Source organism: Rhea pennata, chromosome Z (genome assembly GCF_028389875.1).
Source record: "Rhea pennata isolate bPtePen1 chromosome Z, bPtePen1.pri, whole genome shotgun sequence".
In the NCBI taxonomy this organism is placed as follows: domain Eukaryota; kingdom Metazoa; phylum Chordata; class Aves; order Rheiformes; family Rheidae; genus Rhea; species Rhea pennata.
The window spans coordinates 9,439,207-9,457,625 of NC_084702.1; the positions used below are offsets into that span (position 1 = coordinate 9,439,207).

The window sequence follows — 18,419 nt, forward strand, 5'->3', positions numbered from 1 at the left end:
TTGTGCATCTCCTCTGGAAAAAACCTTGGTGCCAGACAGTGGAAGGGGCTAGTCACAACTCTGCTGTGGGAGTTTTTTGCCAAACATAAAACCATTTCTGACTGAAATGCACACTATGGCCTTTCTGAAGAAAACCAGTCTTGTTCCCGTGCATGTTTTCAGTAGTCCCACAGAACTGTCTCACGTGGATTTGCAGCTTCTGCAAAGTGTGGAGGATCTTTCCGGCCTCTTCCCAGTCCTCCCAAAGTCCTGCAAACAGATAATTCCTCAAGACCACCCTTTTCAGAAGATGTGAAGGCCTGGAGAAAGGGTGAAGATATGATGCGTTGTGATACTAAACCAAGAAGGCAAATAACCGTTTTGAGCTGTGTTTTCCTTTCTCTTAGTGGCCTAGAGGCACCTAACCCTGGGTCAGGAAGATGCCGAGATTGTTCTTCCTCCCCCAGGGAGCAGCCACAGCTGTCTTTTCCATCCGTCTTTTCCCTGAGCAGTGAACCCCTCTGTGGCCTGGGACCCAGCCTGAGGCAGAGCTACCCCTCAGCTGCAGCTCTAGATTCCTTAAGGGGCAATAAGTACAAGTTGGTGACTAATAAATCAATAAACCACTTTGATTCTGATTGTATTTAAATCACGGCCATTAAGCACTGGTCCCTTATGATACTGGAGCAATCAGAAATAGTAACCAGGTCTAGGGATGCTAGTCCACTTAGCATCATTTCATGGTGCAGCATTAGAGGCTGTGGTTATCCTAAAGACAACATTGCACTGATCTGTAATCACGTTTGCACATAGTTTGGTTTGCCTTTGGGGACGCTCTACCCTGACATCATGTAGTGATACTACTGGTAACGAAGGCCCTGGGATACTTGAATTTGAGACCAGCTACATGTGTGTTTCTAGCATTCTCGTGCCATAAACACTCAGATTTGGTATCTCCATGCACTGCTGAGATCTCTTATTTTACTGTGATTGCCTCTAAGATATGTATAGCCCAAGGCTGCTTATTAAACACTTGGTCTTCTGTCCAGGGGTGTGGAGTTACTGATAAGGGAAGAGAAGAGGAAGCTCAAGATTGAAACAAGTGAATAAATCAGCTGGGAATAGTTTAGAGCATAGCTCTCTGACAACTCATTACTCTGGCAAAATACTGTAAGTGTGAAAAAAAGTCATAGATGTATGCCATCTAGCAGGAATCATCTCCCAGTCTCCCTGGGAGGGCATGTGCAGCAAATTTACACTCTCTCTCCCTTTTGGCAACTCCAAGCTTAATGGTGAGATTAGGAGAAAAGAGATTTCACCTTGTCCAAAGCTAAGCCAAACACACTTCTTCAGTCTCAGCTGGATGAATAAAGAGAGCAAGGCTTCTCTCCTGAAGTAACAAAAAGCCATTTTTATGTAACCTTACTAGCAACATTAGGTCTGCTGAACATCTCATTCGGCAAAGGAGTTCTCCCCTCCAGATATTGATGGGGTTCAAAGATACACTGTGATTCATTAGGCTGAATATGTGACTTCTGTGTTGTTATTTTTTTTTCCATTGAATCTTTCAAAAAAACTACTTGATCTGCAGTCACATGATAGAGAATTTGGTCTTCATCTCTCTCTGAGTCTAGCCTGCCAAACATAGGTTTTCTCCTTTAGAGGGAGATTATTTTGTTAGATTTATTTATATTTATTTGGAAGAGATGCTGGTATGTGCAATGACTGTGCCCAGAGTGCATGGTTACTCCTGCTGCGGTGCTATAGCATGAGTAGAAAGCCTGCCACACTTTGTAACTTGGTTTTAAATAGTCTTAGGAACAGCTAAAGTTGCCTATCTACTGCACATGCCTGCAGACTGAGCTGTTGTCCTTCTCTGTCCTGGTTTAGTACCTCGCAGACTGTCTGAGTTTGGCTTGTGCTAGATGTAATAATGGTATGTAGAAATAGTGACTAAAACTAAACATAGGCTGTTGAAACTGGTGACTGTGCTTTCAAAAGAGGTGATTAAGTCTAGAAATCAGTCAAGGTACAGTTGTCTATCCATGTCCTTTGGAAATGTGTGTATGGAGAACCAATAGCCTTTCGTCAGCTCCATCATGCCTTCATTTGGTCTATTCATTTATCTTCCCTCTTGCTCCTAACAGATTATCCAGACTGCTGTAGATTATTAGAACTGAGGTGTGGGACACATTAATGTGTTTTTTAGACTAAAAGCCCACAGACAAATGAAATGACAGGAATGTCTCCGAACTTAATTCCATGCAGCGAGGGGAGGAAGATTCTGAAGTTCCTGATCACAAAGTTGTTTGAAACAAACAATATTCTTCAATCTGTTTACACCAAAAACCGGCAAAAGAAGTACAGCCCAAACCTACCATGAGTAAAATACCTATGGCTGAGCCATCAGGGAGCAATTAACGATGCCCAGTTTTACTGATGTGTCCTTTGGAATGTGCTTTACAATGGACTCTGAGAGGACCAACGGTGAGTTTAGGATCAATGGCTGTTGCCTTCAACTTTTCATTTATATTTTTATGACACCTTTCTGCATGGTTTACCAAGCTGATAATGTAATCTGCCTAACTAAGACTAAATAGACAAAACTGTTTATAAAAATATGGCATTTATTTTAACAAACTATTAATGTCATTGTGCCAAGGTCTTCCTTTTCTAGGAAGCCGTTTTCCAGGAAAGAAGGATGTGATTCCCTGGAAACACATCTCTTTTTTCACTTTTTCACAAAGAAGTGGGAAGGCTCTGCGCAGGGTCCACCCTAACAGCTCCTCTGGAAGTGTAGCTGCAGAAGGCCCCAGCTCTCTTTGAGAGTATAGCCCACTGTTAAGTTTGTGCCAGTGCCACTGGGTGTGTATTGCTGTACAAAGCTGTGCTCAGTGCATGTAAAATTTATGCCTATGTGCTAAAGAATTCTTCAGGGCAGAATGTCAGCCTCAGTCCCCTTGCAGAACTGGTCCTAAATCATCAAAACCACATCCTGCTCAGCCCTGACTGTCAAATGAGTGATAGAGAGTGCAGCTCAGGCAGTGGAGGGGTCTGCCTGCTAGAAGAACATACATTTACCGTCTCTGGCACCAGCACACAGCATTCCTAAATGTTGACATTTGTGTTGCTCCCAGTCATTGCTGCATGTGCCATCAGCAACGCTAAGTAGCTGCATGACGGACACTTCGTGCTGCTTCTTTCCCAGTTATATTCAGTAAGTTTTGGTTGATTTGGATTTTCTCTCACAACAGCAGCTCCTTTTGTTCAGGCTGCAAGCCATCTCAGTACCTGACACGATGTGTTTGAGGAGTCCTTTTCCATACTATTATGAAAGTAGCTTTACCTTTTTTTTTTTTTTTTTTTTTTAATCTTGTTGTAGTTCCCTGTTTGGAGTTTGCATGTTCAATTGTTCCCTGAAAATTAGTTAGAACATAATGTACTCCTTTGTTTTAGGTTCACCCTGTCTTCTGATGCCCCCAAACATCACTGTTTGATTTTATGCTTTTAAATCCAATTGTGAGCTACCTGAGTTTTGTTTCCTCCTTCTAGGCAGAGTGCTCCTTGCTCTAGGAAAGTGTGCTTTGATTATTTTCAGAAGAACTTCTCAGTAAATCCCTCAGAAGCAGATCACATTATTTTCTTTCATCTGCTTGGATTTGATCTGTTTCTCAGACTGTAAGTCATCGTCTTTGGACTATCATTGTTTGTTTGCACTTTCAACTTGCTGTCTGTGTTAATGTGTACGTTTCAGTTTTTGTGCATCTCCACATAAACTGTCCTCCTGTGAATATCCTTTCCTACATCACCTTTCAGAGTAGGATTTAGCTCTGGAATTACAAACTCATGCACCCTCACATATATCCTCTAGCTTCAGCCTCATCCATAGCGTGACTGAAAAGCAGTTGTCTGGATCTCTGAGGAAGCACTCAGGCCTGGCAGGAACTGTCCTGATCCCTGCACAAATCCAGCTCTGATATGGGTCCCAGCAAGTTGCATGTGATGCCTGTTGAGTTAGGATGCTGGAGACAGCAGTTTATCAGTGGGGATGTCTCAGAGGTTCAAATCTGAAGGACAGGTCAGGTGATGAAATGATGTCTGCCTTAATTTCCCCTGGGATATTTTACTGGCTGCAAATGCCATCAGAGTAAGAGCTAATAGTTTGGCCATGATCAGACATCAGACCATCAGACGCTGGCCCATTTCTCTTCCTAGGAAACACAGAAAATGCTCACTGAGAGAGAAGACTCTTCAAGACTCAAGGAAGCTGTTCACGTGCTCTGACTCTTTGCTATCCTCTCTCTTACTCTTCATTTCAAGTCCTTGGCTGCATGAGAACTTTTGCCAGCAGAACAATAGAGCACACAGTCATATTTTTTGCATCAACATCAGTATGTCAAAAGTGCTACTTGGGGCATCTTTGTGCAAGCATGAACGCAATCCCTTAGGTCTCCCGGAGGTGAAACCTTGCCTGGATATGCTGTGCTCAAGAGGTTTTCCTACTACAACTGTGTCTGTACACACCTTTCCTAGTGGGCGGGAGGTCATAGGCCTGACTAAGGCATGAGCATTGTCATAGCCTGATCCCCACTGCCACAGGCAAGTCTTCTGACAAAGCAGGGAATGGCAGTGGAGAGAGGGGTTTTAGTACAGACATTAAGACAACAGTACCTTGCTGCTCTCACATGCGGCCTGAAGGCAGTCATATACAAGCCAGCTGCCATGCTCAGCCTGTTCTTAGCAAAACAGTAAATCAGAGAGAGGGAACGAAGGGAAAGTTTAGACTGGTCAGGACATGGAGAGTCATCAAGAAGGAAATAGCTGTGTGTGCGTCAAAGTGCCTGCCAGATCTTCTTTGCCCTTGTCTACCACCTTGCACGACCTCGGCAAGTTGGTCAGTTGACTCTGGCCACAGTCTACGAATCTATGAATTACTAAGAAACTATCCTCTTATCTGGCATATTTAGCTTGTAATTTCTTTAGACTAAGGACATTTTCACATATGCCTCATAAAGAGAATCAGGGACATTCTTCACAGTACTGGAAACACACTAATAGCATTAGTAATGTCAGACCCTTCTCCATGTCATCAAAATCCCCTTTGTCAGTAGCCTGGCAGAAAGGATGCACGATCTAATGGCTTGAACTTTTGAGAACTCTTCAGTTATAGAAGAGTTTTCTAAGAGAAAGACACAATTATCCTTGGTACAGAAGCAACCATCAAAATGCCTCCACAGAAAGGAGAATAACAGTCTTTAATTGCGATTGCTGCAGAGCTAACCTCCCGGTCTACCATTTAAAGCAGCTGTTCCTTCTCTCTGTCTCTTAGAGTCAGGGACAGAGGCAAGCTATTAAAAAATTAAATGGGAAGAACAGCATTGCATACAGTTCTGCTTTGCAAAAGTTGTGTGAAAGACCACTTATAAATGATTCTCTTGGCTATAGACCATGGCACACAACAGTCTATCCCTTAGTGCTGCAGCTGTAACCAAGATGGGTTTTTAAAAGAGACTATTCTTTATATCACAATAGTTATCTGGGTACTTTAAGCAGAGGATTGGACTGGATTATCTCTAGAGGTCCCTGCCAGCTAACAGGGTGCTGTGACTGTAGGGCCTCATGCCCTGTGCTCCTTCCTGTGGCCTGTGTTAACCATGAGGATATCGCACCACTTGTCATTAGCTTGCTCTCTGGTGGGACCTGTAATTTCTTCACAGAGCCAAACCCCAGCCATGTGACGCTGAACTCGGTGCAAGCTGCTCAGCTCCAGCACAAAGCCGTTTGCACTAGCTGGGGCCTTTTTCCTAGGCCCTGCAGGTTCCCGTTGTCTACTTTTATTGGCAGTCCAAGATTACCCAACAAAGATGCTCTGCCAAGATCTGCTCAAAGAGAGATCTGTACTGCTAGAAGGTGTCAAGTGGAGTTTCGTTAGGAAGGCATCAGGGCAGAAAGAAGGGAGCCAGAGTGCCACTTGGCACATAGATATGAGGGTGCATCTGCTCATTTCACCTGAATGAAAGGAAGCATAGAAGAATTAACCCCCTTCCCTTCTCTCTCCGTCCTAAAAGTAACATAATCCAGAGTTTGAATTAACAGACGTGGCAGCTAATTCAGCCTGGAAACTGCTTCACCAGGATCATCCTATCACTGCCAGTCCAAGAACTAGGGAAAGGGGAGGTTTTTGGCACCTCTCTCTGCTTGCACGTGAGACAAGAAGGACTGGGTCAATGAACTCAGGAAAAACCTGCTGCCCCAGCAGCAGCGTGGATCTCAGACCCAGCCACAGAATCCAGCAGGCATTGCTTAAAGTGGTCAGAAAGGTGCGAGACAGATAGACACACACACACAGAGGAAGGCTGGAGGGAGATATCAACACAGACCATGCAGTGGTAAAATATTCCCGAGAGCTACAGGCTGCAGTTTTGTCCTGGCCATGTTATTCAAAGAAAGAGAAGTAAGTGAACATAAAAGAGGAGCAGAAGAGTAAAAAAGGCCAAAACAGTGCATGCAATGAAATGTGCTCAAGCCTTTCCCTTGCCTTTCCCTTGTCTGGCTGTTAAATAAAGTGGAGCAGCAGATGAGGGCCACCTTGGGGAGCCCCCCCCGTGCAAGCAAACCTAAACCTCCTGGCAGGCGGAGGCCAGCGGCAGGGCAGCTGGTGCGGTGCGCGGCGGCAGTGCCAGGGTACGTCTCCCGGTGCCGGGCAGTGACTCCCGAGGCAGCCGTGCGCAAGCAGCGGGAGCGCTGCAGCCGGGCTGGCAGCGGCGGAGGGATGTGAAGAGCATCTCCCGGGGCCACGTCTGCCCTCTCTCGCCCCAGGCAGGGGCTGCACGGGGTGGGGGAAGGGATGTCCCCAGCTTTTGCAGCTGCACTGGGAAAGGCTCGTGGTCCCTGGGCATGTGAGTCCCCAGCAGAGTAGCCAGCCCCTTCAATACCTGGGCTTACTCACCCGGCACCGAGCTGATTTTGCTCCTGGGGAGCAGCGAAATGCACGAGCAAATGCACTTCTCTCACCCGGTGGGAAGCCGGCTGGATGCCTTATTACTGTAATCGCCAAATCCATCAGTCACGGTGGGCTGTCTCCAAGACTTCATCCTCCTCCAGCCTCTGCTCTGGAGGGGCAGCCAGCCTGCGCTGACAATGCTCGCAGGGAAGTGTTTGGGATTTGTTTATTCTGGACTGTGTCTCTCGGCATCCTTGTTCCTGTCTTTTTTTAAAGGTAAGCTCTGCTTGTTGGTCCTTTTTTCTTTCTTTTCCTTTTTTTTCCAAACCCCAGTCATACTCCCACTGCTTGCTCTGTTTTTAGAAGGACTGAACCTCTGTGTCTCATCTAAACTTTGTTGGAGTCCAGTCCTGGTCCCACTGAAGTAAAGGGGAGTTTTGTAATCAGTTTGACTAAGTCTTTGGATTTTATGCTACTGAGCACTTTCTCCTCTTAAGAAAGGAAAAAAGTGTATTTTTTTAATGAAAACATCTATTTTCATTTTTCAGAAATGTATTGAAATTATTTGAATTGCACTGGATAATTTAAAGAGGAAAATGTTCTTGCTCTCCTTGCTCTCCTTTAGAGATTTACCTTATTAGTGCTTTTTGGGAATGAGAAATTATTAATTCTGGCTGGACGTGCTGGCTTTTAGAGTCTTACAGATGTGAGGCTCTACTAAGAAAATACGACCAAAAGAAAAGTTCTTAATGGTTTACTTTCTATACATTATTCTGTAAGACTTAAACCTGCCAAAATGATGTAAATTATTGTAGTGTTATAGGCTAAGGTATCAATGGGACTGAAGTTCCAGCGTGTTAAAACAAAAGCAGGGACTGTGTGATCCTTCCAAAACATGGAGGACTGCAAAGCTAATAAAGAATTTTTAAATGAGAAATTGAAAACGCAACAATCCTGAATAATGTTCAGGATCCTACACAAAGTGCGCTTTTATTACTCCCTGAAAAGGTCAGCTTTTTATGTGAAACATGCTTGCCTTCAGCAACTCTGAGTTCTAAAACTGAGTATTCCAGATATGCAGGGCTATGTCCTGTCACCCACAATTTTTGCACAGAGAAATGAGGATTGTCTCTTTAAAGCAGAGAGTATAACATGGTCCACATATTCCAGAAACCCAGGGGCACAGGAAGCTAATGTCTACATGATGCTGGACTGGACCACATGTGTCCCTTGCGCCAATATAATTCCTCATCGGTTTATCTGAATCTGCAAAACACCCGCACCTTTCACTGCTGCACCTCCACTTCTCAGCTTCCTAAAGTGGCAGTGGTATGGCAGAGAAGCGTCCCCCCACTTCCCTTAACTGAGAGCTTTACTGCCTTTGTTTCTAAGACATTTCTGTCCTGCAGGAGTTGAACTAACAGCCAGGTGATAGTGGCAAGTTACGAGGTAACTCAGTTTGTGCTCAGTGCCACTTAGAGTCATTGAAATACTGCCTTTTAAATACGGGGTAATCACTAATTCATCAAGGGCAATGCTCAGTTTTTCTGAGCAGCTTGTGAAGACACAAACTGCTTTCTAAATAATTCAGGCAGTTTGTTTTTAGGTGCTTTTGCCAGCTGTTTACAAGTATGCACTTTTAGAGGCAGCTGCTAACACAGAGCAAAATGAATCTCTAGGCAGGATGGTCTGTATAAGCCCCCTTCTTTAGAGATAGAGTGTTTTTTTCTTTCTTCCTCCCTTCTTCCCTTCCCTTCCCTTCCCTTCCCTTCCCTTCCCTTCCCTTCCCTTCCCTTCCCTTCCCTTCCCTTCCCTTCCCTTCCCTTCCCTTCCCTTCCCTTCCCTTCCCTTCCCTTCCCTTCCCTTCCCTTCCCTTTTTTCTTTTCTTTTGAACTGGTGAAGGAGCTAGGAGAAAAAAATAAAGATGGTATTAGCAAGCTGTCTATAGCAGAGCCTTTCTGGTGATACTCTGTGAATGAACTTCCTTAGCATCACCTGCTGTATCCACATGTGCAAGTCACAGTGAGTCCACCATAACTAACATCGTTCTCACGCAGTGCTGCCTTATTCCAACAGAATTCATAACAATTTCTTACTTACTAAAATCTCCTCCAAGGCCTTTTGATAGGAAAGCTGCGGGGAGGCAGGGGAGAAGGATAGGAAATAAGTCAGAAGAGAGAGAAAAAAAATCCCTGCATCACATTTTCCAGTCCTTCTGCAACTTTTTGTTTTGACAGCCTCATTCCAGCTTCACTTGCAGCACTGCTGTGAGCCCTGGCAGACATCCCCTTCCTGCTAGGGCACGGCAGGCCTCCTTCTGTAACATGTCCTAACACCAGCTCCAGCCAAGCACCACCTTGGGCTGATGGTCATGGCCAAGGACCCCTCCTCATGGTTTCCTAACACCAAGACTCCTCACCAACCTAACCCACAGGATCAAAGCTGAAGTGAAATGTAGACTGGCCTGTTATCATCATCTTTTAGTTTTAAAGGAGGCAAAAAAAAAAGCCAAACTTTGCTTTGGTACAAGGAAATAAGAATTAAGTTGAGCCAAAAATCAAGAGTATTTAGGCCTAGTGATTTACTCAAGGGGTTAACACTCACTGGGCAGCAATCTGAGAATTATATTTGCAGCACCCTTGAATTGTAGAAAGCAGCCATCCCTCTGCCCACCCGTGGTCTCATTCGGGTAAGTTCCTGCACCAGCACAAGAGGCAGTAGCAGTGTTGTGTTTTGCCTTGGGAAACGACTTCAGATGTCTTCAGAGCTCTTGGTTTCTTTGCTCTGTGCAGCCTAGCATCAGAGCCACCCTCTGGCCATGAGGCTTTGAAAAACCCAGCCAAAGCACAGACAAGGGAAGGACAGAGCTCCCCTGTCGCCATCCCTCCAGGAAGGGAAGAGCTTGGGGCAGATCCTATGGCAGGGGAGGCTGCAAGTGAGCTAACCAGCTAACAGACTTAAGCGATGAAGGAGCTAATCCTGCCTTGGTTTCCTTCAGCCTGTGCGAAACAGCTTGTCTTTGGCTCACTCGCAGCACAGGGTTGAACTCCACACTCATGCTTTCCGGACCCCTGCAGACTTAGTCTGGCCCTAGTGATCATCTTGGAGCACAACTGGTGATCTCTAGGAGCAAATCTTCACTAAGATGTGCTTGCTTCATTACAAGCAGGCACTGTTTTTGCAGCAGCAATACCATCGGCAAGAAAATCTCAAAAAGCCTGATTCTGCTGCCAAGCTGCTATTTTTTTAATGTGAACTGGTTAGATGGAGGTGTTATGGGTTTAGAGATCTCTGCAGAGGGAAGACTAAAGACTGGTATTTAAATACAAGATTCTAAACTTTGGGCCTTAATTGAGTAGGACTGATGTAATTGCACTGAGCTGTGTAGAGCAGACTGGTTTACTTTAGAGAGATGCAGTCCGACAGATGCCAGAAGTCCTGTGCCTTAATGGAGTACCATGTAAAGTCATGTGAATTTAGGTGGTCAGTGGAAGAGGCCCTCATAGATGAGAACCAGGTATTAAAGTCAGATAATGTAGAGTCTTTCACACCCTTAATTTGAAGGCTGAAGGCCACACTCACTCTGGTTTACCAGAGCCTCTGAGTTACTGGGGTGATACAGAGTTTAAAAGATTAATAAGTGTCTGGAGAAAGTCTAAAATAAAAAGATGTAAAAAAGATGTTTGCTTGAACAAGTAGGTCTTTTCTTCTGTCCTGCTTAGAAGGATGCTACACAGGCACCTTGCAGAGAGGGGAAATTACTGTCAGAGCCCATTATAGCCATTGCTATAACCCCTGAGGGCATGCACACCAGAGTCTGGTCACTCCACAAGCAATGTTGGATGCCTACTCAGGGATCATAGACCCACAGGGTCTCATGGACAGGACTGAATGTGACCAATCATAGCACAAGTCCACATATAGGAGCTACTCTTCTCTGTGATCGAGAGCACCAGAGCAGAGGCACACATTTAATATCAACACATTTAAGACATGCAGGCAGAGTTCTGGGCAAGTCTCTTGATTTCATTTTGTGTGTGTTGCTGTCTGCTACAGTAACTTGCTGTACATGCGTGCCTCTTGAGACTGACTTTTCAGTTCAGTGAGGCAGATTTAGTGCTAAGTCACTAATCTTATATGTACATTTACTGCTTTGCATTACCATAGGCACAGCTGCAACTCTGGGACTGGCCCAGTTCCTGCTTGTGAGAGGTCACCAGACTCCAAGAAAGTTGGAGCTATTTTCATGCACAGTAGCTGACAACGATCTGGGCTATATCTTTCTGTGCTAACTGTTCCCAGATTTCACTAGAAAGAGTGAGAGGATCCAGGAAAATCACCTGGGCCTCGACTTCACCAGTAATTATTGATATGTATCAATATAAGATATTGATATTGGAATAGTGCCCTGAGTTTAAGAGTCTACAAAGGTAACAGTGCACAAGAAATTAACAATCACATGGTGTCTGGGACAATGCCAGGTAGTGTCTGAGGAGCCTTCAGCACAGCATCAACATGGGGGCTGTCTGATAGTCTCAAAGCAGAACTTCCCATTTCAGGTACAAGGTTCAGTTTTTAAAAACAGCTCCAGATGTTTTTTTCTCCCTCTGGTTTGATCTCCTAAAAGGGAAGAGGATGAGTTAGTGATGGCAGAAGTATATTGCCTGATTTTGTCAGCAGCTGCAAACTTCTCCAAGCAAAGAAAAAGGCATTTAATATCTCCACCGTGCAGAGGGAACAGCGAACAGCATGTTCACTTCTTATGCCTGCATGATGAAGTGACTCTTCCCAGAGTCTCAGAGTGTGGCTACTTCAATCACACAGCAGGGAATAGCTCCATCTCAACATAATGGTTGTGGTTTTCAAGGGTACGTAAGTATCCAAAACCCATTCAATTTCACTGCACATCCTGAACCAAGGATTAGCACAGAGTTTCACTTGTTTGTCATAAGCACGGAGAGAGAGTTAATGTCTCCCCAGCTCTAGGATGCATTTAAAGTAGATCTAAGCCATTTGCACAGTTCCTAACATAGTTGTCAGAGGATGCTCACTGCACAGAGGCCCTGTATAATCCAGTTAAGGAAGAGAGAAAAGAAAAATATCCATGGGAATAAAATAGGTAGGCCAGAGGTTGTTGCTGGTTTGGAGCACACTCCTGAGCAAATCTGGCTTGCAGAAAAAGTGCTGCTTACCAAGTAATTTCTGCATTGAGAAAAGCAGCGAATACCAAGTCAGAGATGAGAATCAGATGGCACATTTGGAAATAACATTGTCTTCCCACTCAGGGCTCATGACTAAGCCGGTAGACCGCAATGGAAAGATAACCTGTAGTCAGCTGGATGACTTGCTATAAGCTGTGGTGCACACAGCACTACAGCTTTCTGCACTACTCACCTTCCAGAAACCTGAGAGAGGATAGGTCAGTTATCAGTCCTCATTTCTCTCCTTAATGTGGACTGGATTTGGACAAAGGATTTAAAAGAAAGGATAGATTTTAGGGAGAGTTCATTTCCTTTTGAGGATGGTGAGAAGCCCACACTTTCCACCTTGCTCCCTGAGAGAGATGTCAAACCTTCCTTTCCATGCCTTGTCCAGGACAAGAGGGACCTCTGCCCACTCACTTTTGCTGAATTCACCATGGGGATTATTCATAGCCAGTTCTTTTGAGACTAATACACTGACAGCTAGAAAATCTGCTTCTGCTCAAACGACAGCCTAAAGCCAGAGTCTACAGGTGGGCTTGACAAGAGTGTACACTGTCTTCCCAAAAATTCAGCTGTGACTATGTGGGAAAGAGTCATTTGTCACTTTGATCTTCACCATGTCAAAAGAGAAAACAAAGTGATAAATCGCAAAGGACGTGTTCATGACAGGTAGGGTGAGAGAGGATTATATCTATATAGAAACCTAGACTTACAGAATAATTCAGCTGGAGAGGCCCTCCAGAGGTCACCCAGCCCAAATCCCCTGCTCACAGCAAGGACACCTCAATTAGGTTGCTCCTTGTGCAGTGAGATGAGAAGATCTCCAAGGATGAAGATACCACAATGCTGCTGAACCCCTCTCTCTGGAGGTGAGCACCTTCCTGGGAAAAAAAATCCTTCTTTGGTCTCCTGGCAATGCCCCATGTCGTGACTTGTGTCCATTTGATGGACACATGAGCATCTCCTGGAGTACTCTGGCTCCATCATATTAGTGCTCTCCCACACTGAAGCTGGAGAGAGCCAGGGGAGCTCCTCTTCATCTTCTCATCCCCAGGCTAAAATCAAAACCATTTCTGTCTGCCTTTCCTAGGTTATGCCATGCTCCAGCCCCCTCCTCATCTTGGTGGCCTCCACTAGACTCACTCCACAGGACAGTGTCTGCCTTGTCCTGCCCTGAGGAGTCCCAGCTGGACACAGTACTCCAGAAGTGGGGGGACTAAATGGGGTTGAATGCAGGTTGGCTGTAAAGGAGGTTGCTGCTTAGTGTTTTCATCTCCTATGAGACAGGAGCCTTGTGGTGGTGTGGGAAAGCTGGCTAATGTAGGGGTTCGCACTGAGTTTCAGAAAATTAATTCCATAATTCTTAGCTATCCCTTTTTTGGAGAAGAAATTCCTCATCTTGAGCCTGCCGGGTGGTGAAACATGGCATGTAAGATGACAGATTATTTCCCCCTGAATATTGTGCCACTTTAGAAAAGTCATCAGCACACTCATACCTAGCCTGAGGAGGAGCACTATACCAATAGGAAGAGGGGGAAAAAAAAAGAAAGAAATAGTTGTTAGGTGGTTTGCAGCTGTCAGTGTTTTGAGCTGAGAGTTTCAGAGCTGGGAAAACAGGCAGTATCTTTGAATTAGACCCGCTCTTGTACAGGCATCACATACCATAGATAAAAGGGCCTAGGAATTTCAGGAGGTCAGAGGCTCCCAGGCAGCCCTGAAGATACTCCTCCAGGCAGGACAGGAGGAGTTCATATACACAAGCACAGCCCAGACACACATGCTATGAGCCAAATCATTGCACAGCTGTCATGGCAATCCATGTATTACAAGGACTCAGTTCCAATACAGACAGATAGAAAGCTAATTAAAAAGATCCTCTCCAAGGAGAAAATGTACCTGTGAATTATCAGAGAAACAAAAGCCTGCTTTGCCCTCTGATCCCAGCAAACACATCTTGTAAACAAAGGAGGGGGCTTGCCAAATCACACAGCTAAAATCATCCTTCACTGCTAGAGATTCACTCCACTGCAGCATATTTTGGGTTGAAGGCGTAACAGGAAATACAGGAAATTTTCTGTACCCCACCCCAGCCAAGGCTAGAGCTAGAAAGCATTACTCATAATACTTTCATGATTACTCCTTGGAAGCCACAAGGTCCTCACAAACAACTACAAAGCAGACCCTTCCTCTCCTCCCAAGTCCAGGCTCCTTTCCGGCTTTCCCATGGACTTAATACTGGTGCTTGGGTTCATCCCTGCAGATTAAGCTGTTACGCAGTTGTTTTTCCCGGTTTCAGTTTGCAACACCTTCCCACCAAGCACCGGTACGAGGTCTACCACAAGGGGGCTCTGACCTCCGCTGGGACCTTGTAGCTGATACCGCAACGCAAACTTAAAAGTATCTCACACATGCTAATTAATAGCAACTCCAGTCTAAAGAACTTGGTTAATGTATGAAAGGTACCTGGAAGATCTTTGTCAATGGGAATCACAGCTAGATTCTCCCAGCAGGCTTTCAAAGCTCAATATTTATATTTCCGCATTGAACGAGCTTTTCTCCCTTTCCACTCTGCCTTCAGCTGGTGCCTTCAAGGCAGAGGATGTGCCTTTCTAATGAAGCCAAACAGCTGCCCTGCAGCATCCCCCCTGCAGGAGTGTTTTGTTCAGGGGCTAAGCTGACTGCCAGCCAGAAGTGTCACCAGCCTTTCAGGGACAGGAGGGCATGCAAGAGAGCAGGCCAGACGGCATGGGGCTACTTTACAATTTTCAGGCTCATTCTGATCTCTTACAGCAGCAAACATCCCACATGCACAAACATCTGCTCCTGGATCACAAGATGAGAGTTGTACTCCACCTGGACACTTGGGACACCAATTTTATTTTGTTTACACTAGCATAATTCATCAGTGTTATACTGCAGTCACCAAAGCTTTAAAACCAACAGACTAAAGTTAAGTCAAAATCAGGTTCACCCACTGGCTGAAAGTACCTTATTTTCACTGTGGTTCATTTCTGCTCTTGGTCAGGATCAGAGTCAGCCAGTCAACACAGGTTTGGTACACAGAGTAGAGCAAGGAAAAGCTGTGTATTTTGTAGCCCCACAGATTCCAGCAAAACCAAGACCCAAGGCTTGTATGTGAAGGAGAGGTAGTTGCTCCTGACATTCTGAAAACAGGGACAGATCAAAGCTAAAAAGCACTCAGGTGTCATTGAGACTCCCAACATTCAGAAACTGGGGAAAAAACAGCCCTTACTTCAGGATACAGCTATTATTTAGCAACCAGATTGGCACATAAGCTAATGCGGGCTGAATCAGCCAAAACACTTCTTAAAATTGTGAGTGTCCTGGGTCAGGTTTCTGGAGACACTTGTTTGACCACAAGTTTAATTTGCTCTGAGCCAGCAATTTCACTCATCAAGACCATCTTAAAAGTAGCTTCCATGTTCAGAGTGAAATAAACTCAGACTCCCTGCTGAGAATTTTCGGGTCTGTATTTAGACCTCCCCTTCTCACTGAAGACCTAGACTACCACAGTGGCAGACTTCTTAGAAAAGTCCCATGATAGCAGTCAGTTGTGCTGCCCCAAACCTGCAGACCGGCACCAGCTAGCCAGCAGCACAGCACCTGCCTTGCAGGCTGACAGTGCCTTAAGCTGGGTTCAGGAGAACCCAGCCTTAAGCTGGGTTCGGGGCTGAATCTGGTCCAGAGGTGTTTTACATAAGTTTTGCTCTTTAAGCAGGAAACCGTTTCAGCTCTTGGAAAGGCATCTATTCACATTTCCCACTGTGGGTACTCAGCACTGGGAGAGAGGAAAAAGGAGTAACTGGTCAACGTGCAGCCAAGGTTTCTATCAGGAAACCACATGACCTTAATGCAAGGCTCTTACAGCATGTTTTATGTCACCTAATGTTTGAGTTTCTGACATAGGAAAGAAGAGTTTGCAACTCCCTCTACACATGCAGCTCCATGTTTGGTTGACACGTTCAGTGCCTTGCCCTGAGCCAATCCAGCTCTCTGACCTTGCCTACAGGCAACAGCTGGGGCTCAGGCAACACCAGAGAGGGCGGAAAACACCACCGACGAATGAATAAGATTTCATTCTCAGTACCGTTGTTAAGGATTGCTATGGAGAAAAACTTGCAAGTAGACAATGTTGCCCTTTCAGAGATAAAAATGCATCTTTCATGAAGCAGCCAGATCTGGGACAACCACTAGTGCAACTGACTGTCATGAAGTGGAGGGGGAAAGATTACTGCAATGCTTCTGGACACACTAGGTGGTTCGTTTGAGCGACACGGCCAATGCACGTTTGGAGCATTTTCACTCTGAGCTGTCATTTGCACCGCTCTGAGCTGCTCGATGCTATCACAACTGCTTCAGGAATATCACATCAAGGCAAGGGTTTTGAGGCTAGGTCCCTCACCTGCAAATTGTGAAAAAAAGAATTTTTTTTTTCTGCCTAGTAAAGGTGAGTCTGTGACTAAAGTCTGTGACCTAGGAGAACTGTACTTGATTTTGTTTTACTGCTTCTCCCCCCAAAATCCCAGGGTGGCTGGCAAGGATTGCTGTAACATATCTCAGCTACATGAGTCCCCCTCTCCTCCGATGCTCCATCTCGTACTCTTTTGCTGCTCTACATCTAGTACTGTTAGCACTTGTATGGAGCTAATGAAAAAAAGCATTACACTGAAAATACATTTTTTCCCCTTTCTGATTCTGTCCCAGAGCAATGAAGCCATTTAGATAACTACTCTGTATTGGAGAAGTATGCCAGTAATAGCCTAATGCGTAACTCTTCACCTCACAAACATGTCATAGTCTTCAAAACATCTGCACCAAGCCAGCAGGACCACTGAAAACATAATCCATTCTTTCATTATGTAATGCCTATATTCTCTTTTTAGCATGTTGTCATATGCCTCAAGTCTCTGAGTTGAAACCTTTCATTACATACCCTTTAATACCCATTTCTACTGGGTGTCCTTTAAGTAGTATAATAAAACAGAAATAGCCAGTATCAGGAAGATTAGGTCCATTTTGCCTAGGAAAATACAGCATTTCTTACATTTCTCTGGATATCTAATGAGTTTTGCATGTAAGACAGCGAAACAATCTGCATAGTGAGAGCCAGCGATTAGAGACAAAGATTATGTAGAAGGGAAGTAGATTAAAAAGAGGTTTTAAATGAAAGAAATATTGAAATACATGCCACACACAAACACATACGCACACACACATCATGCACACAGAGGTTTGAGGCAGCTGTTGCCGTGCTGCTGTTTCCCACACAAGTACTCTTCCCCTAATGTGACAGTGTACATTTTAAAGCTAAGGACATTGAAAGAAATAATGCGTTGGAAACCTCAGATAAAAGTAACAACCTTGCACATAAGAACAAAAGCAGATGGGACACATCTGCATCTTTGGGGATTAAGAGACATATGGCAGTGAGATGCTTTAAGTTCTCTGAAATCTGCAAAATATACAGACTAAGGTGAATGCTTTTTTCTAGCTACCAAAGCAGTAAAGCATACTATATTCTGGTAGGAGAGACTGCAATTTCAATTATTTATACTGATGAAGTTGCCTGTGAAATAACTTGCATTTTCAGTGATATTACCCTTGTTACTTCCCCCATAACTGATCATTGCATATACTGCTTACCTTTCTGTGACCATTCCATATGCCTTCCCAAAGAAATAACCAAAATCCCTGGAAGAGTTCAGTAATAAACTAAGCAGAAAGTGACTAATAGAGGTTAGCTATCTCATAAAAGTCTGCAAGTTTTTAGGAAAATATATGAAGTTCTAAGTGTTAGACAGCTCTGATACCCAAAGATTTCCGCATGCTTTTTTGTTGTGTAAATGTCTCAGTCATACTGAGATTGTGGAAGTCCATTATACAACAAAATATAATAATACCTTCCAGTATAAGGATATTGGTTTTCAAAAAAAAAGCCAGAACTCCCCTCAATTTTTTTTTAGGAAACAGTAGAAAAAAGAAAAGAGCAGGAGGAATGTGGCAAAAGAACAATATAGAGAGATTAAAAAAAAGTACAAGGGGAGTGAATAAGTACCAAAACAATGGTATCACAGGAATTAAGGCACACCATGAACAAGAGGAGGAAACAATCAATATGTATAGTTAATTTTGCTTAGAACATCTTGAAAATGCATGGCCTTCCACCCAACCTCCTGATGATATTTCCTTATTCAATGCTTGTGTGCAGCAAGCCATTTTGTGGGCCACACCAAGGATACTCAGTCAAGGAGCAGACCACTTTTGGAACGGAC

At 44.5% G+C, this 18,419-nt stretch overlaps 1 protein-coding gene across 1 annotated transcript in view; it reads left to right on the plus strand.

Annotated features, from left to right (window-relative positions):
• Window positions 1-7,119: 7,119 nt before the first annotated feature.
• The window catches only part of LOC134153550 (neuronal acetylcholine receptor subunit alpha-7-like), a 55,920-nt gene continuing 44,620 nt past the window's right edge, over window positions 7,120-18,419 (plus strand). The window contains exon 1 of the mRNA XM_062599828.1: window positions 7,120-7,198. Coding sequence (XP_062455812.1) covers window positions 7,120-7,198 — 79 coding nt within the window. The remainder of the gene's footprint in view (window positions 7,199-18,419) is intronic.